At 37.2% G+C, this 26,101-nt stretch overlaps 2 protein-coding genes across 12 annotated transcripts in view; one reads left to right on the plus strand and one right to left on the minus strand.

Annotated features, from left to right (window-relative positions):
* The window catches only part of ogdhb (oxoglutarate dehydrogenase b), a 59,180-nt gene extending 57,995 nt beyond the window's left edge, over positions 1-1,185 (plus strand). For 4 of the 10 annotated variants that reach the window (XM_087271292.1, XM_087271284.1, XM_087271287.1 and 1 more), the window contains one exon: positions 326-1,185. The gene's annotated coding sequence lies outside the window, so the exon portion shown is untranslated. Of the gene's footprint in view, positions 1-12 lie in introns of all 10 variants that reach the window. The other 6 variants (XM_087271290.1, XM_087271282.1, XM_087271288.1 and 3 more) reach the window with 2 other exon arrangements.
* Positions 1,108-25,089, minus strand: pargl (poly (ADP-ribose) glycohydrolase, like). Of its 2 annotated transcripts, XM_087271384.1 has the most exons (17): positions 24,764-25,089; positions 17,707-17,948; positions 15,124-15,280; positions 13,421-13,507; positions 13,250-13,345; positions 10,947-11,018; positions 10,101-10,187; positions 8,949-9,109; positions 6,964-7,070; positions 6,602-6,674; positions 5,422-5,497; positions 4,995-5,142; positions 4,497-4,575; positions 4,103-4,211; positions 3,903-3,993; positions 3,359-3,487; positions 1,108-2,120 (listed from the first exon to the last, which is right to left on the minus strand). In XM_087271384.1, exons 2-17 carry the CDS (start codon positions 17,946-17,948, stop codon positions 2,005-2,007), a joined length of 1,830 nt encoding a protein of 609 aa, XP_087127510.1. In that variant the 5' UTR covers positions 24,764-25,089; the 3' UTR covers positions 1,108-2,004. The 2 variants fall into 2 exon arrangements, 1 of the variants encoding a protein (XP_087127510.1); XR_015501532.1 differs by lacking the exons at positions 1,108-2,120; positions 3,359-3,487; positions 3,903-3,993; ... (4 more) ...; positions 6,602-6,674; positions 6,964-7,070 and adding an exon at positions 7,100-8,287 and having other exon boundaries at positions 8,411-9,109.
* Between the last annotated feature and the right edge of the window lie 1,012 nt (positions 25,090-26,101).

Consider the following 26,101-nt stretch of genomic DNA (forward strand, 5'->3'; position numbering starts at 1 on the left):
CACTGCCAAAACTGCTTTTCTTACTTGATTATTTTTTGTCTTGTTTCTGCTCCAAATATCTACAAATTTCTAAATCAAGAAGCATTTTCTAGAAAAGCAAAACATATCGTCTTGTTTTAAGAAATAATATGCCAATATCATGTGTTTCCTTAAATAAAGCTAAATAATCTGCCAATGGGGTGAGCAAAATGATCTTGTTTTTCAATTTGTGATAAGATCATTTTAATATATTAATATATTAATATAATATTTAATATATTAATATATTAATATAAATATATATTGATATGTTTTGCTTTTAAGAATTTGTAGATATTTGGAGCAGAAACAAGACAAAAAAAATCTAAGTAAGAAAAGCAGTTTTGGCAGTGCAACCATTTAATTCTCACTGTACACTACGGACAATTTAGCCTACCCATGTCACCTGTACCGCATGTCTTTGGACTGTGGGGGAAACAGAGCACCCAGAGGAAACCCAAACGAACACGGGGAGAACATGCAAACTCCACACAGAAACACCAACTGACCCAGCCGAGACTCAAACCAGTGAGCTTCTAGCTGTGGCGATTGTGCTAACCACTGCGCCACCGTTACACCCAATTAAATTATTAATGAAACAATTAAAGCACACAGTGTAAACGCTTTTAATGAAAATACAGGGGCAGTGAACATATTAAGCATGTTCAGAATCCGCAGTGTGTGTTTATCTTTAATCTAGTAAACCGGTCACCATTCACTGCCATTACAATCACCAAACACCACAGATTCATCTCTGCTTTAATGTTCAGCTGAAGATAAATCTGATCCTATATCTTGGATGATTGTAAGTAAATGAACAGGAAATGTGCATTTTTGGGTGAACTGACCCTTTAATAATTGCATTGAGTATGCACAGAAGTGCTTGGCATGGACGTCTCATGCATGGACTGGATGCGTTTTAAACTACTGTGAAAGGATTATCCATCATCAAGCCTGCGTTTAAGTTTTATAATCTAGAAGAAAGTTTTAAACACCGTGCCAAATTACCATGAACTGCAGTCTGCGACTCCAAGCTGAAACAATCACTGTATCCTGTTTTAATTCAAGACAGACACGCGTACGCTCTCAGCAAAGACTTAAAGGGTTTATTTATTTTCATAGATTTCTGATTATTCCAGACTTCAAAATAAAAGCATCTCCGTTTCATTCTGTCTGCTTCTGTTCCTGTGATATCTCTAACAGTGATGTGAACGGGTTTATGTAGCATTAATACATCTCATATGTGCATTTGATCAAGGTTAAAGGCACAGCGCACACACAAATCAACATTGATCACTCTGGTGTTTAACACAACGTGAGATATGCTGGAAACAACAGCCATCGACTGCAGTAGCATGTGTTTTATGTGTTTTATTCTTTTTCCAGCAGCATCTTCATCTTCAGAAACTGGTAAAAGTGTGAGGCGGTGTTTATTTGTGTTAGATGAACATGAACGCTTAATTAAGGTAAACAGTGGACCTCTAGAACAGCTTTACAGGACACTCAGCAGGATTTATCCATTATTATTATTACAGGCCTACAGAGATATATTGAGTCTTACCGGTGTAAAACTGCAGAGCTTGTGTGTGTGTGTGTGTGGTTGATATATTAACAGCAGTGTTACCAGTGTAAAACTGCAGCTCTTGTGTTTGATATACTGACAGCAGCGTTATCGGTGTAAAACCGCACCATGGGTGTGTTTTATTGATCGCAGGGTTGCTGGTGTAAAACAGACCAGCTTGTGTGTGTGTGTGTGTTTGATAGATTTACTGCAGTGTTACCAGTGTGAAACGGCACTGCTGGTGTGTGTTCTTCTCTTTCTTCCCTGTGTGTGTGTATGTGTGTGTGTGTGTGTGTGAGAGATCCTCTTCACAGTGAGCTGTTGCTGCATCTAATCTTCGCTCTGATGAACCTGTACAGGTCGGTGTGTGTGTGTGTGTGTGTGTGTGTGTGTGTGTGTGTGTGTGTGTGTGTGTGTGTTCCTCTTCACAGTGAGCTGCTGTTGTGGCCGATGTTGTCTCTGATGAACCTGTACAGGTCAGTGGGTGTGCGTGTGCGCTCGTAGTGTTTACAGTAGTCCTTCAGCAGCTCGTACAGTTTACCTGTTCAGAGAAGAGTTGGAGTTACTCTATATTCAGGATTAACACATTAACATATTGTCCTAACTACATGCACCGCAGCCATGAAGCTCTCTTGACCATGTTAAACTGGCTTTTTTCTGATCATCTGTGACTGCAGCATGTGAAATTTCTCTTTTAGAAACCGTTTCTGATTCTGAGACGTCACGGCAGAACCGCATCATGAACTACAGTGACGAGGATCAGCTCAGGTACTGATTATGTGCTTTATTCACTGTTCAATGCTACGAATGCGAGTTTAAATGTCAGTATATGTGAGGTTAATTGGCTGAAAGCAGCAGCAGATAGTTCAGCTGCAGTAGGTGATGGTCCTCAGACACGTGTGTTGTTGTGCTGGTCTCTTCACAGTCCAATAATACTGATTAAAGTAAATGATCTAAACGTGTTTTTAGATTCTGCTTGAAAAAACAAACAAAAAAGTTCATCCAATAAATATTGTCGGGCTGTCATCTCCCATATATCCAATAATGAGCTCAAACTGTCTGTCAGCAAATGCAGATTTGCACTATTGCGCACCGCAGCTCGGCCGTTCGTGCATTCACTGAGCTGAAGGTGGTTTTATATTCACACTGGCTCATTTCTGAACACTGATGATCTGTGACACGCTGCCTATACTGTTTACCGCTACTCTGAATATTCGCTCTGATATAGCATGTAAGTATGGCTTAGTAATGAGTAATTCCTGCACACCGCTGGACAAGCACTAGTGGTTTTTAACAGGAGAGAGGGTTCTGCGGTCATCTTTAAAGAGTCACAAAACACCAAAACACATGTTTGGAGATGTTGACAGTCATATTTGCTTCTTACCTATAAAAGCTTTAAATATCAACAACACTGTGCAGTAAAGGGTTAAAGAGGAAAATCAGAAGCAAAAAAAAAAACAGTGAAAATTGAGTTGAAATGCTGCAGGTTGTAATTTATTTGCAATATTTTGCTTGAATTTAATTGTATTATCTTTCAATTTCTAAAGATGTTTGATGACTAAAATATTATTATAATAAATATATCTGTTTAAAAAATCTGTTTTGATCAAATGCACTAAAATCCTCTGCCTATATTCACTGAGAACTGGAGGAACATATTCATCTCCAACATATGAAGAGTTATGCTGAACACTGAATAATGTGTGATGTGTTGAATATCTGGCTTTTTTCTTTTTTTGATTGGTGTGTGTGTGTGTGTGTGTGTGTGTGTGTACGTACCCACAGTCACTTTCCTCTGGGTCAGGATATCATGCATTTTCTGCAGTTCGTTTGCGAGGTGTGTGTTCCCAAAAGTGAAGTACGCCACATCTCTGTCCACCACTGCTGCGGCCATCAGCTGAAGCAGAGCTGAACACACACACACACATACACACACACACACACACACACACAAATAAACACACACTAGATCAGGCAGAGCGAGTGAGTATGTGTGTGTGTGTGTGTGTGTGTGTGTGTGTGTGCATGTACTGTGTGTTTGTGTCTGTGTTTTTGCAAGTGTGTGTGTCTGTCAGTTTGCCAGTGTTTGTCTGCATGTGTGTGTTTTTCAAGTGTGTCTCTGTGTGTGTGTAACTGTCAAGGTTTGCACATGTTTGTGTGTGTTTGCAGGTATGTCTCTGTATTTGTGTGTCTGGCAGTTTGCAAGTGTGTGTCTGCAACTGTGTGTGTGTGTTTTTGCAAGTGTGTGTGTGTGTTTGTATGTTTGCAACTGTGTTTTTGTAAGTGTTTGCGTGTGTGTGTGTGTGTGTGTGTGTTCATGCACCTTTGAGTTTGGGGTCTCCTCTGAAGGCTCCGCAGCCCCAGTTGCCGGTAGCGATGGCCGTTTTGGGCTGTCCACAGAATCCCACAAACGCCTTCGAGAAACACACAAAACAAACACGTTTAAACACACACACACACACACACACACTGCGATAAACACACTGGTGTTATGGTCAGAGTAGCTGATGTAGAGTGTGTGACCTTGTTGAGTTCTCGAGTGATGTTCTCTCTGCTGTACTGCTCAAGCGGGTTCTTGAAGTCCAGCGCGTCGATGGCCACGATCTGACGAAACCGCCTCTTCCACACATCTCTGCACACACACACACACACACACACACACACATATATACAGATTTCTATCCCAGTTATGTAAAAGGTCTTAAATTATAATTTTTAGTAGACCAGCAGGAAAATATAGTGTTGTTTTCAGAAATAAAGAGTCAAAATGAAGAGAGTTAAACACTGACACAGTGGAGGAAGAGGAATAATCTGCTGTTGGCTTTGAGATTATTTAGCTTGTCTTATTGTCAGATGATTTTGCTCATTATTATGATTATTATTATTATTATTATTATTATTGTAGGAGTGTGTCTACCGTTTAGTGCGGTCCATATACGGCCCCGTCCAGCTGAAGCTCCTGCTGTATCCTGACGTCAGGCTGTACATCTGTGGCCCTGAACACACACACACACACACACATTGCAGCAAAGTGAGTGTGTGTGACATTGTAAGTGTACTTAACTCTTTCTGTGAGTGTGTTTCTGTGTGAGTATGTACGTGTCTGTGTGTGTGTTTGTGCACATAACTTTAACCATGTGTATATGTGTGTGTATGTGTGTTTACTTACATACATAACTTTGACTCCGTGTCTATGTGTGTGATTGTGTCTGTATACGTGTCTGTGTGTGTATGTGACTGCATGCAGGTGACTGTGTGTGACTCCATGTGTAAATGTGGCTGCACATCTGTGTGTGTGTGTGTGTGTGACTGGTAGTGTGTGTGTGTATTATGTATGTGTCTGAACTCATGCGATTGTCTGCAACTCTGTGGACTGTGTGTGGATGGACAGACGGACAGACAGTGAGCGACCCACCTGTGATCCTGACACACTCGTGGTCGTCCAGTTTCTCAGTGAAGAGTCTGGCCAGGATCAGCTCTGGACTCATCAGGAACAGAATCTCCTCCTGCACCAGGCCGGACTTCAGCACACCTCCACCAATGAACTTACTGGCGAAGTCCACCTACACACACACACACACACACACACACACACACACACACACACATATATACACATGCACACATTAAATTAGGCTAAATTGAACAGTAATAGATTGGATATTTCAGTGGTTCAGATATTACATTATACTAACTGATATCTTAGTGAATGTCCGCCCACACTGCTCCTGGCTCAGTTTAACTCTTGAGTTCTAGTCGTATTTATTTACTCTGTTCTTCTAAAGCTATGGACGGAGGAATGCTGAAGCGTCTGTACAGTTAATATTAGGAGATGTTCTGACCTGCAGCATCCCTGTGCCTTCCTTCTCAATGGAGCCGTCAGCAGAAACGTGGAGGTTCTTCAGGAGTTTCTTCTCACTGCAGGCAAACACGGTCAGTAATCAATCAATCATCCATAAATCAGTAAGTCTATCCATCAATTCAATCATCGATTTGTCAATCCATCCAATCAATTATTCAAACAATTTATCCATCATCAAATTAATCAATTCATTAATCCGTAAATCCATCAATCTGTCAGTTCATTCAATCGATCCATCAATTCATCAATCGATCAATTTAATTAATTCATCAATCGATCCATCTATCCAAGCAATATATCAGCCATCAATTTGTCTACACATCATTCATAAATCTGTCAATATATCAATCCATCAATTGATCTATCTATTAATCAATCTATCCAATCGATTCATCAAATGAACCATCGATCTAAAATCAATCAATTTTTCAATTTAATCCATCAATCAATCAATCAATTAATCAATCTGTCAATCCATCCATCAATTCATTAACTGACCCATCAATCAATTTGTCAATATATCAATCAGTCAATAGATCTTATTTATCCATCCATCAATTCAGCGATCCATCAGTTCATCAACCAATCCATCCAATAATCCTGTCAATTCATCAATCGATTGATTGATCAGTTGATCTATCCATTCATTAATTTGTCCATCCATCAATCTATCAATTCATCAATCCGTCTAATCGATCCACCAATTCATCAAACGATTTGTCCATCAATTTTTCCTTCAGTTCAATATATCAATCAATCTGTTAATCAATTCGTCAATCTATCCATCATCCATCCATCAATGCATTAATTGATCCATCAATCAATTTGTCAATCAGTAAGTCAATCAGCTAATCTATCCAATCTATCTATCCATCAATTTGGTGAAACATCAATTTAACAATCAATCCATCCAATCAATCTGTCAATTCATCAATCAATCAATCATTTGATCCATCAATTCATCAATCAACTCAATCCATCCATCCAATCCATCCAGCAATTCATTAAACCATCCATCCATCCATCAATCCTTCAATTCAATTGATCAGTCAACCTATCAATCTGTTAATCAATTCATCAATCAATCCATCCATCAATTTGATCAATATATCAACCAGTCAATCAATCATCCATCCATCAGTGTCAGTGTGGTCAGTCACCTCTTCCACTTGGGCAGTTCTGATGCTGGAACACTGACCCTCTCGAACGTGACCAGTCCGTCTGCTTTACATGCTGTCAAACAAGGGAACAGACATCATTACATTACATTACAGCAACTTCACTATCAGGCACTCGCATCACACAAGAAGTACAGTTTACTGAATAGTGTGATTAAATACAGTATCTTGAGTGTGTGCTGTTTTACATCACAGACATACACTGCACTTTACTATATATTTACACAGCTAACAGCTCATTTCAATAAGAATATTTCACTTTTTGTCTTGTATTTTTGATCAGATATGAACAGTTCTGTTCGGTCATTAAGCCCGTGCTGACGCCAGCAGTAGTTGAACAGTACCTGGATCCTTCTCTTCGCTGGTCACGGTGTCGAAGTAATGAAAAATGGCTCTCAGCTTCTCAGCCTTTCCAGATAACTTTGACGGATCATTGCGGCCACCGAAGAGGCTGAAATTAAACATGAAATGTTCATTTACACAGGCTTCATAAAGGTCTTCTCTTCCTAAATAGGTAATAATTATTAAACGTTAAACTGCAAAAAATGTGTTCTTTCACATAAATAGTAAACTGTGGAGTCTGAAACAGGAAAGACATTTAAGACACCGTCGAGTCATTAATGCCATTAAAAAAAACTATTCCTTAGAAAATTGTACTATAGCACAGTGTTTCTCAACCACGTTTTCAATTCATTCATTTTCTTGTCGGCTTAGTCCCTTTATTAATCCGGGGTCGCCACAGCAGAATGAACCACCAACTTATCCAGCAAGTTTTTTACGCAGCGGATGCCCTTTCAGCCGCAACCCATCTCTGGGAAACGTCCACACACACATTCACATACACTACGGACAATTTAGCCAACCCAATTCACCTGTACCACATGTGTTTGGACTGTGGGGGAAACCGGAGCACCCAGAGGAAACCCATGTGAAGGCTGGGAGAACATGCAAACTCCACACAGAAACACCAACTGAGCCGAGGTTCGAACCAGCAACCCAACAACCTTTTTGCTGTGAGGCGACAGCACTACCTACTGCGCCACTGCCTCGCCCCGTACTATACTATACTAACGTAATACTATATTATACTAATTAAAATGTACTGCATTATACTGTACTGTACTACTGTAGTATACTATGCTATTCTAGACTACACTTTTTTGTACTGTATACCATACTATTCATACTATACTTTATTGTAAAGTACTGTACTATACTATACTACACTTTGCTGTACTGTAATGTACTGCACTATACTGTTGGACTATACTATACTCTAATGTGCTGTACTATACAGTACTTATAATATTCTAGACTTTAAATGTACTGCACTTTGCTATACTACACAACCTGACCAAAGCCTTGTGTCCTCTCCATGTTTTAGGAACACAGATAATAACTGCTCTTCTAGTTGATGATCTGGTGTCAGAAGTGTCTCTATGAAAGGTGAAGGCCTCTAGATTTTGCTGATTTGAGCTCAATAAATCTGATCATGTCTTGATGTTGACTGATTTGATGAGGACAGTGCGCTCTGACTCTGCTCAGACTAAAGTCTCATCACTGAACAGAAATAATGTCCAGTATAGAATATAAAGTCCTGCTGCAGTGGAGACAGAATGAATATTGTGTCTGACTCCATCATGAGCTTGGAGGACTGCATCCATACATCTGTGACATGACTCACATCACTGATTAATAAAGTCATCTGGAATGAAGAAGAAAGCTTCAGCAGGATCCCAGAGCTCATCAAGAGTCTTTGTGTTCATCTTCAACACCTCCTCCTTCATCAGCTCAATAATGTTGATGTCTGGTGACTGGGCTGGCCAATCTTGACCTTCTCTGCTTTCAGGATCTTTGATGTGGAGGCTGAAGTATGAGCAGGAGCGCTATCCTGCTGGAGAATTGTCCCTCTCCTGTGGTTTGTAATGTAATGGGCAGCACAGATGTCTTGATACCTCAGGCTGTTGATGTTGCAGATCTCTCCATACTGAATGAACCCCAAACCATGATGTCTCCTTCACCAAACTTGACTGATTTCTGTGAGAATCTTGGTCCATGCTGGTTCCAGTAGGTCTTCTGCAGTTTTGGTGATGATCGGGATGCAGATCAGCAGATGATCCAGAGGAGAAATCCACCTTCTGACACTCTTACTTATCATCAGTCGAGTTACTATCTGCTGCTCTTACAACTGAGTTCCACCACAAGACTTCTGTCAGGTAGTGTATATATTATAACAAATGGTATCTGGAATAATGCGATAAAGTACTTGTGAAATGCACTTGTAAAATACTGAACAGATGTAACAGAGCAGTGTGTGTGAGTGTAGGACCTGCTGAAGTTTATGGTGGGGTAGCTGGCGTATTCAGAGCCGGGGCTGGTGTCGTTTCTGTGAGGGAAAGTGCAGAAGAAAGCGTTGGCCAGCAGGCAGGAGATCTGCTGCTGAGAGAGGGTGATGGCCTGATTCTGATTGTGCCGCAGGAGAGGAATGGACTGAAAAACAGAGCACAGGGTAAAGACATCTGGCGGAATACACACACACACACACACACACAACACACACACACTGCTTTATCAGCAGCTGTTGTAGAAGACTTTAGGGTTGATGTTAGGGATAAAGTAGTGTCAGACTGACGGCTGAAGGAACTTTGGAAGCTTTGAATGGTCAAGCCCCGCCCACTATGTTAATTGATTGACAGGTTAACCGACCAATCATGTTTGTGAATGTCTTTAAAGGGCTCCTATATTGCAAAACTCACTTTTATGCAGGGTTTAACCCCAGTTGTGTCTGTCAGCAGTGTGTGAGTATCTCCAGCCTCTAATGCTCAACATGAATGAGTTGTGTTTGTTCTAATCAGACTTGATCAAATCAGTCTGCAGAAACACTGTGATTGACATTCTCCCTTTGTACGTGTCCCACTAGTGACCATCTTTCCCTCATTAGCATAGGACATGTCTTTTTATTTTAATCTGCCACTATGCTGACACACAGCCGTCTGTAGCTCCGCCCTCTTCTGTAAAGAGCACAATCTCATTTGCATTTAAAGCGACAGTCACCAAAACACCACAATCAGGATGAAGGCCTGAAAGGGTCAGATTCAGAGAGCTGGAGAACATTATCAGTGTGCTATTCTCAGCTCAAACTCAAACACACACTCACTAGAGCCACAGAGATGCATATTACATCTTATAGAAAGGGATAGACACCTTAAAAAGTTCATAACAACAACCTACCAATACTCTTAATGATCTGTCAGCAAAACATAAGAAATAAGCAGGACGTTGTACTGAGATTCATATTCACATTCATAGTATTTGCTTTTCTTACTATGGTAGTAAATGTTTTCCAACATTCTTCAAAATATCTTCTTTTGTGTTGAACAGAAACTCAATCAGGTTTAAAACAATTTGATGGACATAAAAAATTGGGTATATATATATAACAAGCTGTCCCTTTCCCTGAGTGAACAAGGAGAAATCTTACCCGCTGAATAAGAGACGGTAACTCTGTTGCCAGTTTGGCCATTTTTGGGATCACCAAATGAAGGTTATCATCCATTTTGTGAAGATTCTGTAAAACAAACATTTGCAATCTGTATTTTCACAATGACATTTACCCAGTGTTAGGTACATTTATCTAGTCACTCTATTAAATGACTGATTACTGTTCATTAATTCATTCAGTACTGGGAAACACACACACACACACACACACACACACACTTGTACACTATGGCCAATTTAGCTTACCCAATTCCCCTATAGCGCATGTGTTTGGACTGTGGGGGAAACCGGAGCACCCGGAGGAAACCCACGCCAACACGGGGAGAACATGCAAACTCCACACAGAAACACCAATTGACCCAGCCGGGACTCGAACCAGTGACCTTCTTGCTGTTAGGCTACAGTGCTAACCACTGAGCCACCGTGCAGGCCCGATTACTGTTCAATTTAAGATAATTTAATTATTTTTACATATGTACTTGTCTTAAATACTGTACATAAATTCTTTTACTGCTTAAATGTAAATTCAGTTCAGAGAAGCAGAGTAATATATGATAGAATTATTTTATTTAAATTAGAAACATCTATCATTTAATCAAGACAACTGCATATATTTAAACAATCAAATGTTAATTTACACCAACACATGCTGAAATATGGTGTCATTATTTTGAAGCACTTTGTGTTTTGATGCATATATATTTTTATATTATTTATTTGATATTATTTCTATCAATTTGTGACTTTTTACTGTCTAGTCAAATAACTAAATTACTTTTCAGATTAGAAAGTACTTTACATGCATTCGCAATCATGTAATTATTACCTTCCCGTAATAAAAAAGTGCATCAAATGTCCACTTGTCTCTGTTGCTGGAGTTGTAGGACATGATTGCGGTCTATAAACAACAGGAGAGCAGAGGTTATGATGTTATAACACACGTCAGACATTTATTCTTATTATTTGTTTACGGTTATGAATTGCATTCTTTCACTCTCTGTTCGGCCAACGTTTGATGTTGAACATTCAATTCTGCGGTTTAACAAAGACTTGCATTAGAAATATATACAGAATTAATGCCATAAAATACCAGAAAAGGTACTAGCAGTTTATTACTAGGTTTTTGTTACATAATGTACAACACCAACCCAGACAATATAGCACTGCACACTATTACACATATACATGAGTCACTTTTTAAACTTGTCAATATCAAAAGATGTTGGAGGAAAAGTCCCATAATGCAATTCAAAAGCTGAAATAAACTGAAAACAAAAACATGATCACCAAACTGAATTCATTTACAGACTTTTTTGTTTCTATATATATATATATATATATATATATATATATATATATATATATACACAGTTGAAGTCAGAATTATTAGCCCCCCTGAATTATTATCACCCCTGTTTATTTTTTCCCCATTTTCTGTTTAATGGAGGGATGATTGTTTCAGCACATTTCTGCACATAATAGTGTTAATAACTCATCTCTAATAACTGATTTATTTTCTCTTCTCCATGATGACAGTAAGTAATATTAGTCTAGATATTCTTTAAGACACTAGTATTCAGCTTACAGTGACATGTAGAGGCTTCACTACAGGATTGTACGATTCTCACATTCCAACAGATTAAGGACAAGTTCAGTATTCCTAACGTGGACTTTAAGTATCTACAGGTTTGAAACTTTATTTTGAGAAAGTATAAAGATTACCCAGGAGGATTTGATATTTCCCCAGTGGAATCACTTCTTGCCATTGAGATGCAGGTCAAATGCATTACACAGCGTGTCTATATAACACCCTTTGTTATGTTAAAACCGAGAACCTTGACTCACTTAAGTGTCAATGGGAAGCTGATCTGGGCAGTGTAATTGACAATGATTCCTGGTTGGATCTATGTAGCAACCCTCTTGGTGTGTTAGCCTCAAATTTTGCTCAGGAAAGACGATTTAAAATTTGACATAGACTGTTTATTACACATAAAATGAATCCAGGTCAGTCTGAGCGGTATGTGTAATGTAAATTAGACATTGGAACTTACTATCATTGTATGTGTACTGTAGTTGTCCTTATATACAGCAGTTTTGGGACTTGATCAGACTGCAGCTCGACGCCATCTTTAAATGTGCATTTCGACTAAGAGCAAACACTTGCTTACTGGGCCTCATTGATGATGTACCTTATAATTTTCAGAACAGAGACCTACTACATATTTTGGTTTACTTTGCTCAGAAATGTATCCTTGTAAAGTGGATTAATGAAGAACCGCCCAGTTTAAATCAACGGCTGCTTGCAGTCTGCAGCATTATCCCCCTTGAGGCTTTCTCCACAGCTATGAAGAGCAAACCTTTTCTATTTTATCAGACCTGGGACCCTTTCTTTCATTATCTAGGAGCCTCTAAGTCTCCAAGACTAAAAGCTTGTCTGTTAGACCTGGACAAAAGAAATGTAACATGCCTTTTTGCATTATAATATTGTATTTTTTTGTCATTATTGTTTATTATTATTATCATAATTTCTATTATTATTATTTTATTTTTCATGTGGGGGTCAGAACTCAAATTACATGTATGACAGACACTATCTTTCTACTCAATGTTATTTTCTGACATGTTTTTGCACTAAAAATGTTCAATAAAAATATATTTGGAAAAAAAGGCTTCACTAGGGTAATTAGGGTAAAGTTAGGGTAATTAGGCAAGTCATTGTATATCAGTGGTTTGTTCTGGACAATCCAACACTAATATTGCTGAAGGGGTGAATAATACTGACCTTAAACAGGCTTTAAAACTATTAAAAACTGCTTTTATTCAAGCCCAAATAAAACAAATCAGACTTTCCCCAGAAGAACAAATATTAGAGGAAATACTGAGAACAACTCCTGAATCTGAACAACATCATTTGGGAAATATTTGATGAAGAATTCACAGGAGGGCAAAAAATTCTGACTTTAATTCTACATAATAAATATACACAATCCACATTTAAATGATGTCAAAACACACTTTCATTTTGGATGCGGTTGATTACGACTAGTTTTTGCCCACCACATGTGACAGGATTGACAATAAAGCTGACTTTTGGGTTTTTCTTGATAGTAATAATGGATTTTACAGCACCTGAATGTCTCCAATGGAGGAGGAGGGCGTCAGTTTGCGCAGCGCCTGCTTAATGGCCTCCCAGCGTGGCTGACCCGAGCGAGACGCATGCGGAGACTGGAGGAAACAAACATGACTCTACATCATCCTGAAGTGCTGATGAGATTACGCTGATCTGGATGTCAAACACACCTGCATGTGCGGCAGCTTCACATGATGAGCATCCCAGACATGCTGGCCCTGTCGAGGAGCGATTACACCCTGCTTCACCCAGTCCAGCTGCGCAGACAAACCACAAACATCCATGATGAGCAAGATTGTAGGAATGAAGGTAAGTGCATGCAGGACACTACGCAGACCGTTACTAATGGAACTACAAAAAGGATAACGGATTGCTATGGTAACAGAACAGCTACAGTAATTAATCTGTTGTGGTGATTCTACAGTTGCTATAGTAACAACATCTACAGTAATTAATCTGTTGTGGTGATTCTACAGTTGCTATAGTAACAACATCTACAGTAATTAATCTGTTGTTGTGATTCTACAGTTGCTATAGTAACAACATCTACAGTAGTTAATCTGTTGTGGTGATTCTACAGTTGCTATGGTAACATGACGAATACAGTAATGGATCTGTTGTTGTGATTCTACAGTTGCTATGGTAACAACATCTACAGTACTTAATCTGTTGTGGTGATTCTACAGTTGCTATGGTAACATGACGAATACAGTAATGGATCTGTTGTTGTGATTCTACAGTTGCTATGGTAACAACATCTACAGTAGTTAATCTGTTGTGGTGATTCTACAGTTGCTATGGTAACATGACGAATACAGTAATGGATCTGTTGTGGTGATTCTACAGTTGCTATGGTAACACAACAACTACATTAGTTAATTTGTTGTGGTGATTCTACAGTTGCTATGGTAACAACAACTACAGTAGTTAATCTGTTGTGGTGATTCTACAGTTGCTATGGTAACAACAACTACAGTAGTTAATCTGTTGTGGTAATTCTACAGTTGCTATGGTAACAACAACTACAGTAGTTAATCTGTTGTGGTAATTCTACAGTTGCTATGGTAACAACAACTACAGTAGTTAATCTGTTGTGGTAATTCTACAGTTGCTATGGTAACAACAACTACAGTAGTTAATCTGTTGTGGGGATTCTACAGTTGCTATAGTAACATCATCTACAGTAGTTAATCTGTTGTGGTGATTCTACAGTTGCTATGGTAACATCATCTACAGTAGTTAATCTGTTGTGGTGATTTTACAGTTGCTATGGTAACATCATCTACAGTAGTTAATCTGTTGTGGTGATTCTACAGTTGCTATGGTAACATCATCTACAGTAGTTAATCTGTTGTGGTGATTCTACAGTTGCTATGGTAACATCATCTACAGTAGTTAATCTGTTGTGGTGATTCTACAGTTGCTATGGTAACATCATCTACAGTAGTTAATCTGTTGTGGTGATTCTACAGTTGCTATGGTAACATCATCTACAGTAGTTAATCTGTTGTGGTGATTCTACAGTTGCTATGGTAACAGAAGTTATCATAGGTAATTGATCTGTAACAGTAAGGTAACAGTAATTGGTCTGTTGTGGTGTTTTAACAGTTACTATGGTAACAGAACAACACTACAGTAATATAAACAAATGACCCAATACTGTAGTTTTCTACTACTTTAGGGTTTATTATCCTACTGCGTTAGCTTCTACACTCTTAAAACATCCAGAATATTTTGACACATTTGTTTTAAAAAGGAAGTTCTACACAGAAATAACACATTTTAAAAATCATAAATACATTCATTTTGTTTATTATGAAACATTTTTTAAAGTAAGACTAAATAAATATTGTTTTTAAGAACAGATTCTTACATCTACCAGCACCGTGTGGCCTTTCCACAGAAGCGTGGGGCTGTTCATAGTGTAGTTCTCCAGTCTCTGCAGGTTCCTGATGGGAAACGTGGGAAGTGTGGCTCTCGATTGTGATCCAGAAGTGTGTGACGTCTGCATCAGATCACCTTCAGATGAGCTGTGTGAAGAGCAGGCTTATTCTAGCACACTAACACTATTCACTACCTGAAATCAAATACAAAATTCACAATAAAGAGAAATCTAAACTAACAACAGTCACTGAAAAACTACAACTGAAATAAAATAATAAGTAGCAAAAATAATAATTATTTTTAATAGATTTATCATTTTAAAATAATTATTCATAATTAATAAGCTCTTATTCTGTGGTATCCATTCTGACCTGAGGTACCTTGTAAATGGTACTTTTACAGCCATACACATCAGTTAAGCACATGACTACATAGAAAAACATCTTATATATATATATATATATATATATATATATATATATATATATATATATATATATATATATATATATATATATATAGTTGAAGAGTTAAGATGCAACCCCCTCTACATCAGACCTGTTTTCTTGTAAATGAGCATTTTCTATCAGGCTCCTCTGATCAGGTTCAGAAGTGTCATTTTATATGTATGTAATGATGAGGTTATTAGCTGGTAAATAAAATACCTTTTCTTCATAAATGTCACTTTAGATAATTCTTTTGTTTTTAACAAGGGAAATTTTCCTTTTGCGTCAAAACCAGCTAAACCCACGTCTGCTTTCACAGCAAAATCTCTAAATCCACTTATTGAGACAGGACAGTGTAATTAGCTGAAAATGAAGCTGCCATCAGAAATTATTTTACCAAAAATAAAACACATCACACACACCACCTGAAATTAAAAATATATAAATCTGCCAAGTAAGTGGCGGTTCATTGCACTGTGATAAACCAGGGATAAGAAGGAAAATGATTGAATGAAATCTGTCAGTAAGTGCATTAATCAATAACATTAAAGCTGACATTAATTAAATTTTAATGATCTGTTGTCATGTCTGATATTTGGTATTTAGATTTAATGTAAGTAATGTAAACATTGTAAACTAAGCTTGTTAGATTCAAATTATGAAATGTAAAACATTGTCAAACATCAATATCTGTGCATTGTCCATTAATATAAAAAGCTTAACAGACATACTGAGGTATTATGAAGTCATATAAATAATGTAGAGTTTTATATATTATATTTACCTTTTAAAAACAGCTTAAATTAGCAAATAAAACACAAGGTACTGGGCAAAAAGTCTAGCGGCTTTTGCCAACAAACTGTTATTTGTGAATGCGCTGATGCTGACATTCAGATAATTGGAAGCAAATCTATTTGTTGATAGTGTAGTACATGCCTAAAGCATTCACTCAATGCCATTAGCTCATTTGTGGCGTTTAGCAGCTTTTGCATCTAAACTCTTCATATATATATATATATTTATATATATATATATATATATATATATATATATTTATTTATTTATCCGGATGCAGCCTTTATGATGCAAGCTGAGATTGCATCACCCAGCCATGCAATCTCATACACAATGCTCTCAATGGAGTGAGTGACGTCACTGTGACAGGTGGGGTTAGGGGTGGGGTTAGGTGAGCCCATTAAAAAGCATTGGATGCAGCTCAGATTGCACTGCACCAGGTCTGCATCCAGACCCCTCTCCTGGTGGGAGGCGTGCGTTGGCAAGAGGTCGTAGGCCAAGTGCCTTAGTGCCCCCACCAGTGCCAATATACAGCCATATCGCACTGCTATGAGTGTGATTATGCCGTTAAACTGTTGTATAAACGCAATGTTGTGTATATAAAAACAAAATAAAACATGGAGAGTCTCGAAAACCCTTTTGTATGAGGAACTACTTTCTTCCGCCTTGGATTCAAATCATAAGCGGCCAGTTAAACAGTTGAGCGTGCATCTTTTACACTGTAGATCTGTAGTGTCTGCTTTCTGCTGGCTGTATGTGAGCAGAGTAATACACAAAGGGTAAAGAGGCTGTACGGGTGCTGATATTACTTAAATATATCATGGCTATCAGCCAATCAGATTCGCGAACCAGACAGAACTGTTGTGTAAATATATATACACAGGGTTCCAAAGTCAAATGTAAGCAATATTCAAGCATTTCCATGTGCATTTTCAACCTTTTTCAGCACTATACCAAGTGTGGCAAATTACATATTTAGATACATATGCATATACTTAATCACATTATATCACATGCTATTTGTTATAGTATGGACATTTTTGACTACATATTTGCGCCAAGTCAAGCATTAAATTACTGTCATTTACTGTCTTTAAGAATTATTTTATTTTAAAAGTTAATTATCACTACCTATTTAGTAAGATCAATTATAATGCAAGAAAAAGAAGTGAAATGATAAAAAAATGGAGTTAATTCATTTAGTCTTTGAGGCTGGTATACTTACACACTGCTGACACACAACTGTGTTCAGACCCATTATTAATGTGAGTTCTGCATTATACGTCCCCTACGTTTTTTAGACCCTTCAAAAAATCTAAACTATACTAAACCTTTGTGATGAGGAGTTTGCAGTGTCTCTGTCTCTCCTCCCAGATCTCTCCGCATTTTCAGCAGATGCAGGAGGGTGTTTTTGGTCTGTTTCGGCTGCAGATGCGGCAGGTTTGTTCCCCATGGAGTCAGACGGTGAGCGCTGGTTTATATTAGATGCTCCTTTCGAAGGCTGATCAGAAGAGTTTCCACTGCTGTTTGAGTAATCTAGACATGCTTTCACTTGATCACTGTTGTTGGACATCTAAAACATAGTAAACTTCTTATTATTTTGATATCTAATAATGAAATTATTATATTATAATGTGAGATGTAACATCATATTATACATACTACATATTACATATATATTACATGTAAATATGAGAACATGGCTGTGCAATCTGACAATATACACTCATTGGCCACTTTATTAGGTATACCTGTTCAACTGCTCATTAATGCAAATTTCTATTCACATGACAGCAACTCAATTTGGCCTCAACAACATGAAAGCATGGATCATCCTGCCTTGTATCAGCGGTTCAGGCTGGTGGTGGTGGTGTAATGGTGTTTCAATTCAATTCAGCTTTATTTGTATAGCGCTTTTACAATGTAGATTGTGTAGATTGGTGTGGGGGAGATGTTCTTTGGGTCCATTAGTACCAATTGAGCATCAACGCCACAGCCTACCTGAGTATTGCTGCTGACCATGTCCATCCCTTTATGAGCACAGTGTCTCCATCTTCTGATGGCTACTTCCAGCAGGATAACGCAGCATGTCATAAAGCTCAATCATCTCAGACTGGTTTCTTGAACATGACGATGAGTTCACTGTACTCAAATGGCCTCCACAGTCCCCAGAGCTCAATCCAATAGTGCAGAGCAGAAGATTGGCATCCAGGATCAAATCTGCAGCAACTGTGTGATGCTATCATGACAATATGGAGCAAAATCTCTGAGGAATATTTCCAGTAGCTGGTTGAATCTACGCCATGAAGGATTAAGGCTGTTCTGAAGGGAAAAAGGGTCCAACCTGATACTAGTGAGGTGTACCTAATAAAGTGGCCGGTGAGTGTGTATATAAACTATTAACTGATTGAATTTACTGAATTTGTCCTGTATTGTGATATACATGGTTTTCTACAACTATAGGGTATATTATACTACAATATAACGCAATTTACTGTAGTAAAAGCTAAAGTATTTTACAGTATTTATTACCCAGATAGCAAAATACACTCGGGCCAGTTCCGGCTAGATTGTCGCCTGCCGAAGACTTACCCCTCGGCCCAACTTCGGCTGCCGGACTCGGGCCGGATGCCTGTGGACTCACTGCCCGATTCCGGCCCGAATCAAGCGGGCCAGATGCGGCGGCCGTAAGCGAGCCGACGCTGCGCATCCGCGCCGAAATCGGCGCGAGGGTAATGTGCGCTGCGGCCCGGAGCTGGCGCGACTCCGTATTTATACACCTTATAAAACCTTTTGGTATTACATTGGTACTTGATATATGGTATTACAACCATTTGAATTTATATAACAGCAAACACAGACTATAATGTAAACACAAAGTGTAAGCACTGCGTTTAACCTTTGAATAAAGTGCAAACTGCATACATATTCTGTAACGGAAAAAATCAGACAAATGACAAAATAAATAAATGTTAAACGTTTATTGATTGCAAGAAAAAAATAGTACTAAAATTTTATAAATAATTTTGTAGTGCACCATAATGATAAATTTAAAAACAACAATAAAACAACACAAAGACACACAGAAAGATTTAAACAAAAAATCTAAAAATTACACACAAACACAGATGTTTTTAAAACAACCCTGTTTTCCCAATAGACTTGAATTAAAAATTTGTAAAAAACAGCTAAATTTTATATAAACCTAAATATAGAAACCAATTTAAGATATAGCAAGAAACATCTTAAAAATACCAATGACAATCCGTAAAATATACAAGTCAAACTTGTAAAAAGTACTGCAGAATTCTGAAGAAACATCTTGAAACATTTTTTAATAAAACATTAAAATAATAATAAACAAACAAATATATATATATATATATATAATTCCAGAAGTATAAAGTCAAACTTATTTTTAAATAAACTTGAACAAAATCAATTGCACAAACAGCAATTTTCTTTCAACACGTCTTGTGCAATTTTATATTTACAATTGTATTTGTATTACGTTTATTAAAAATGTATCAAGATGTTTCTTCAGAATTTGGCGCACACACACACATACATACATACATACCATACCATACATATATACACACACACACACACACACATATATATATACATATATACATACATATACATATATATATATATATATATATATATACATATATACATACATATACATATATATATATATATATATATATATATATATATATATATATATATATATATATATACATATATATATACATATATATATACATATATATATATATATATATATATATATATATATATATATATATATATATATATATATATATATATATAAATGCAAATGAAAGAAACAAATTGTTCAAGTATCAGGGAACATCCTAATACACTTAAAATGTTGTTTAAAAAATAAAACAAAATAGTGATGTAGACATTTGACACATTAGCTTTCTCTTCTTTCTTCCTCCATCCCTGTCAGGGGCAAGTTGTAGCTACCTTGTAATGCATTTTTCCACTTCTTTATCAGTGGCGTGGTATGGACATTTGTCCTCACTCCATCTGTGATTAAAAGATAAACAGATAATTAGTAGTGAACAAGTACTAATGTAAAAAAAAAGAAAAAATTAGGAAAAAAGTAGGCTGCCTACGAAGCAAAAAAAAAAACAATAAAAAAAAAACAAATAAACTTAAAACACTTTGAAATTAGCAAGAGCTTGAACTTACCAGTTTCTTCATTTGTTCAGGCTGCTCCTTTAATTGATTTTCAAGCTTTTCCAAATCAAATTGGCCAAAGGAAGGTCAAATGTGTTTACATCTGGAATTTCATCACGTCTGTTTTGGTTTTGTGAGAATCAGGCCCAGCTGCTGCTTTATGACGTTGCATGATTTTAAAACTTCAGTCAGTCGTGCTAAAAAAGAAAAATAACAGATTAGTATAAATCAACCTGTAGCTTATTCTCATACAACTTCTGTAAATACAACAGTGGGTTAGACACTGCTGATATTCTCTAGTTGATCTTTACTTTCTAGCTGCATTAAACCTTAACAAATTTAGTGATGTCTTCAATTCTTACAAAGACATCACGAGATGCAATAAGTTCTGTCTTGATCTCAAACTGCACTAGAACAAAGACTGTAAATGTTCATAGGTGTACTGCAGGAGTGTCCAAACTTTTTGGGCCGAGGGCCAGATGAAAAAAAACAAACGTTGTCGCGGGCCAAATTTTACATACATCACACAGACACGTGTGTGTGTGTGTGTGTGTGTGTGTGTGTATATATATATATATATATATATATATATATATATATATATATATATATATATATATATATAAATACAGTTGAAGTCAGAATTGTTAGCCCCCCTAAATTACTAGCCACCGTTTATTTTTTCCCCAATTTCTGTTTAACGGAGAGTTAAACATTTTTTTCCACACATTTCTAAACATATTAGTTTTAGTAACTCATTTCTAATAACTGATTTATTTTATCTTTGCCATGATGACAGTAAATAATATTTGACTAGATATTTTTAAGACACTTCTATACAGCTTAAAGTGACATTTAAAGGCTTAACTAGGTTAATCAAGTTAACTAGTCAAGTTAAGGTAATTAGGCAAGTTATTTTATAACAATGGTTTGTTCTGAAGACTTAAGGGGCTAATAATTTTGACCTTAAAATGGTTCATAAAAAAATTTAAACCGCTTTTTATTCTAGCCGAAATAAAACATAAGTCTTTCTCCAAAAGAAAAAATATTATCAGACATACTGTAAAAATGTTCTTGCTTTGTTAAACATTATTTGGGAAATATTTAAAAAAGAAAAATAAATCAATGAGGGGCTAATAATTCAGACTTCAACTGTGTGTAGATAGATAGACAGACAGACAGACAGACAGACAGATAGATAGATAGATTTATAGATCATAACAAGAACTGCTGCTTAATTGAATGCATGTAATAGCGACACCCGGTGGTTATTTATTGAATTACGTTCATTTTTGTATAGCGGGCCAGATTCTATTGATATTTATAAAAAGCCTCACCGCGGGCCGTAGTTTGGACACGCCTGGTGTACTGGAATGTACAGTATCTGTGCATCTTGATGGTGGTCTTAAGATTTCTGCCATAGTCATTGATGGTGATGGTACTTGTGGTGCTGCATTGATTTCTGAAATCTTCATACCTGCCTTTTATCCAGCCTCTTTGTTCCAAGTAATTTTTCTTCATCACGGTATAGATGTGTCTATATTGTCCCTTAATCAGATACATTTACAAAACAAAACATCACTTTAGTATAGTGCCAGGGCAAAACTCACAGGTTGTAATAGATCAATGACATAATGTTGACAGTATGTGTTTAAAATAATTGCAAACAAACCTGTTCTGTCTTTAGATGTATGACAGGCGATCATCATCCTCATCTGTCTACCAGTCAGAAATCACAGTTGGGTTGGATGTTGGATGTTTGAGTCGAGCTTCCTCATATGCATCTATAATGAAACATCACATTGTTGTTAACCTCCCGTAAAGAAAAGTTCAAATCCTAAAATACTATCAAAGTTAATTAATGCATATAATACCTATAGTTTAAATAATCAGTACACAGAAGGTTGCACAAGATTTATTCGGAGATTCATGCAGAGTGACAGCCTTATGAATCTGAGACATAGATTTGTAAGATGGTCAAGCACATGCATTATTCTGTACCCATGAAGATTAACCTACCATTGTGAAAAATGTTTGATGATGATAGCCAATAACAATAGACTATTTCAGCTGTTTGTGAAGCAATTAGTAATGTAACTCTGAAAAGCTCAATCTATGTTGAAAATATATCAGCAGTTTACAGCTTATAATGGACTTTTAGCACACAACTATAACATGCCTATTCACGTTCAAAAGAGCGTGCCATTGACTTCTTTGGTCGTGATGTGCTGCAAAATGATCTCACTAACCTTTGTTAAACAAGAACAATAAGACTTAACCAACAAATATTGTTACCCATTCATTTAAATCAGAATTTATCACTGTCAATAACATAAAAAAAACATCAAAATCTGCTTTAAGACGTTCAGTTTTACATTAACTGACCATTACAGCTTGAACAAAAGATATAATTGATTCACATAGGCTAACACATATGAATTAAAGTGCAGAGTAATATATTTCTCTTGGATAATTTAAAGAGAATAGTAAACAGTCGAGTTTCAATCATTTTTCGTGACTAACTGCATAAACAAGATAAACAATAATATTTTATAAATTAATTCGTTTTTAATTACACATAATCACAGAATTAATACTGTTGGATAAGTATACGCCTGTACAATGATTTTTTCAACATCCACGGTACTTTATAATGTTAAATCAGGAAAAAAACACGTTTTGCCTTGTTAGTTAATGGATTAGTCTACAGAAACTTTCTTTAACGCAAAGTTAGCATACACACAAATTCGTTTCATGTTTCTTTAAAATAATTAAAATAGTTTTCAGTTACTACACACGTTACAATCTAACATTGTGTAAAAGGAAAAGGAACTTTCAGACGTGTTTGTAACTGTTAGCGTTAGCATACATTAGCTCCAGTCGTGTTTCTTAAAGCAAGTTACATTTCGTATCAAACTGTTTTAAATTACTAAACGCTGTTACAACCAAACACCGTGGAAATGTTTTAAGCTCTAAATTCGCTAATTATACAGTACACAAGCAGTAAAAAGCTTACCTTTCTGACCGGAATCCACATGGAATCTTTGAAAAATCAAACTTTTTCTTCTTGTGATCTTCGTGCCATGGTGGTTGACAACCAGCTTGTTGGAGCATTACCGCCACCGTCTGGATTGGAGTTTGGATCATGAGTTTAGTAACGCATGTGTTTATTATGAAACCAACTTCTGCTTTAAAAAAAAAACAGTCAGCACAGGAGCGTGCTATCTCAAAAATAAGCGAATTTTACATAGTTTTTCTCTGGATGACATGTATAATCTATTTATAAATAATATTGTTTTGTTTGCGTCTAAACATTGAGACCATCCACACTAAATATTCTTTTTTTTTTTTTGCTATCGTACCATGAATATTTTCTCAAATTATCATTAAACGTGGAGCTAACAGATTACTAGATAAAATAAGAACTTAATCGGTTGCCTTCAGCCGAGTCCTTGCCAGAAGCGGCCAGGACTCTACAGACAGACTCGGACCGGATATGGTTGACCGGAATCGGGCCAGTGCTTTACAGCCGCATCACAGCCGCATGTGCGCGAGCGAGGTGCGGGCCGCACTCGGCCCGGATAACACTCGCCGATGCCGAGTCGGAGCCGGAGGGGCCGGAGGGCAGCCGAGCTCGGGCCGATTACTGCCTGCTATCTGGGTACAGTTTATGAGTTCACTAATACTACAGTAAGCTCAACGAGTTGTAAATATTATATGTACAGTATAACACACACTTTAGTATGATTAAAAAAATACTATAAAGTGATCTTTCCGTGTTTTATTTACATTAACGCAAGAAGCGTAACCCAAACAAATCAGTCAATACACTTTACTGTACCATGTTTCAAGACGCTATACATTTACTATAACTTACTATGGTATTTTCTTACACGTAGGCCTATCCCAGAAATCTTAGGGGATCTCAGTTTTGCGTGAATATCGCCTTTCTGCGTGTACTCCTTATTTATTAACGTAAACAGCGTAACCGACAACAACAGAAAATCACGAGCACGGAAAGGCATGACGCGTTTATAAAGTGAATAACAGCAGGAGGTAAATTAGAGAAAGCTCTATAAACACATCATGATTAACAGCACGACAGGGAAACGTGTTGAAATAGTACATATCGTCTGGTCTGTGTTGTAAATGAATACTTTATATACTCACTGTAGTGCGCTGATGCTGTGTGTCCTGGTGTCGCTTTCACTTTCGGTTTTGCTGAAACTGAGTTCAGTCAAACAGCAACTCACTCCAGCTCCACTGTAAACTCGCTGTACACTCTACAGGTAACAGATGAACTCACCTGTCCAGTGTGTGTGTGTGTGTGTGTGTGTAGGTGTGGGTGGGTGTGTATGGGTGTGTGTCTGTCCGCGCTGCTGATATCGGTGTGTGTATGTGTGTGTGTCGTTTCTCTGAAGCTCAAAGTGAAAGTGAGTCCAGATCAGCAGCTCTTGCTGAACACACACTCCGCCATTGTGTTTTCCTGCTCTAACAGATTCACTGATCAGCCTTTTTTTATTTATCTCCAGCCTTTCGTCACGTGACGCAATTTTATTTCCCTTTTCAGCCACCAGGTGGGGCTGTTACTAGAAGGGATACAGCTGCGGCCGATAGTTAACCAGAGTTCATTCATTCATTCATTTCCTCTTCAGCTTAGTCTCTTTATTAATCCGGATCGCCACAGTGGAATGAACCGCCAAATTATCCAGCATTTTTTTTATGCAGTGGATGCCCTTCCAGCTGCAACCCATTACTGGGAAACACCCATACACTGTCATTCACACACACATACACTACTTAACTTACATTTTTAGTAAAAGTAATTAAATGATTTATTTATCAACTATTTAGTTTATGTTTTTTCCTACAATATTTCCACAGACCCCCAGATCAGCTTTGCAAAGTCTAGAAGGGATACAGCTTTAGTCCCTTTAATTATCGGGGTCGCCACAGCGGAATGAACCGACAACTTATCCAGCATGTTTTTACGCAGCTGATGCCCTTCCAGCTGCAACCCATCTCTGGGGAAGATATCACCTTTCTAGCATATTTTTTGTGTCTCTGTACATCAATAATTACTGATTTACATTACTCTGAGGGTTGGGTTTACAGTCGGGGTTGGAATAGACGTGAATAAAATACAGTTTACTGTTAATTGAATAAATAATATAAATTATTAACTTCAGGCCGTAGCTGTATCCCTTTTAGCAACAGCCAACATAAACCCCTTAGCAAAGTGATCCAGACGGGTTTCCTAGCAACGTCAGCGCTTACTTATTAATATTCATAATAATCATTCACTCACAGATCTGACAGAGGAGCACACTTTTTGTGACAGTTGTCTTTATTAAGCACAAGAGGGCGCCAAACTCCACAGTTTAATCATCAACTTTAAAAAGAAAAAAAAGCGTAACTAATGAGGTATTTGGTGTCCGCATTGACGTTCAGTTCACTTAAAGGGACAGTACATGAATAAATAAATAAATCAATAAATAAATCAAATAT

This window comes from Danio rerio, chromosome 10 (genome assembly GCF_052040795.2).
Source record: "Danio rerio strain M-AB ecotype USA chromosome 10, GRCz13ab, whole genome shotgun sequence".
Taxonomy (NCBI): domain Eukaryota; kingdom Metazoa; phylum Chordata; class Actinopteri; order Cypriniformes; family Danionidae; genus Danio; species Danio rerio.

Excerpts from the sequence above, each read along its gene's own strand:
- pargl (XM_087271384.1), bottom strand. The coding sequence starts at position 17,948 with ATGTCCAACAACAGTGATCAAGTGAAAGCATGTCTAGATTACTCAAAC. Across the intron at positions 5,498-6,601 it reads GAACTGCCCAAGTGGAAGAG|TGAGAAGAAACTCCTGAAGA; the intron begins GTGACTGACCAC and ends GTTTGCCTGCAG. Across the intron at positions 5,143-5,421 it reads AAGGCACAGGGATGCTGCAG|GTGGACTTCGCCAGTAAGTT; the intron begins GTCAGAACATCT and ends GTGTGTGTGTAG.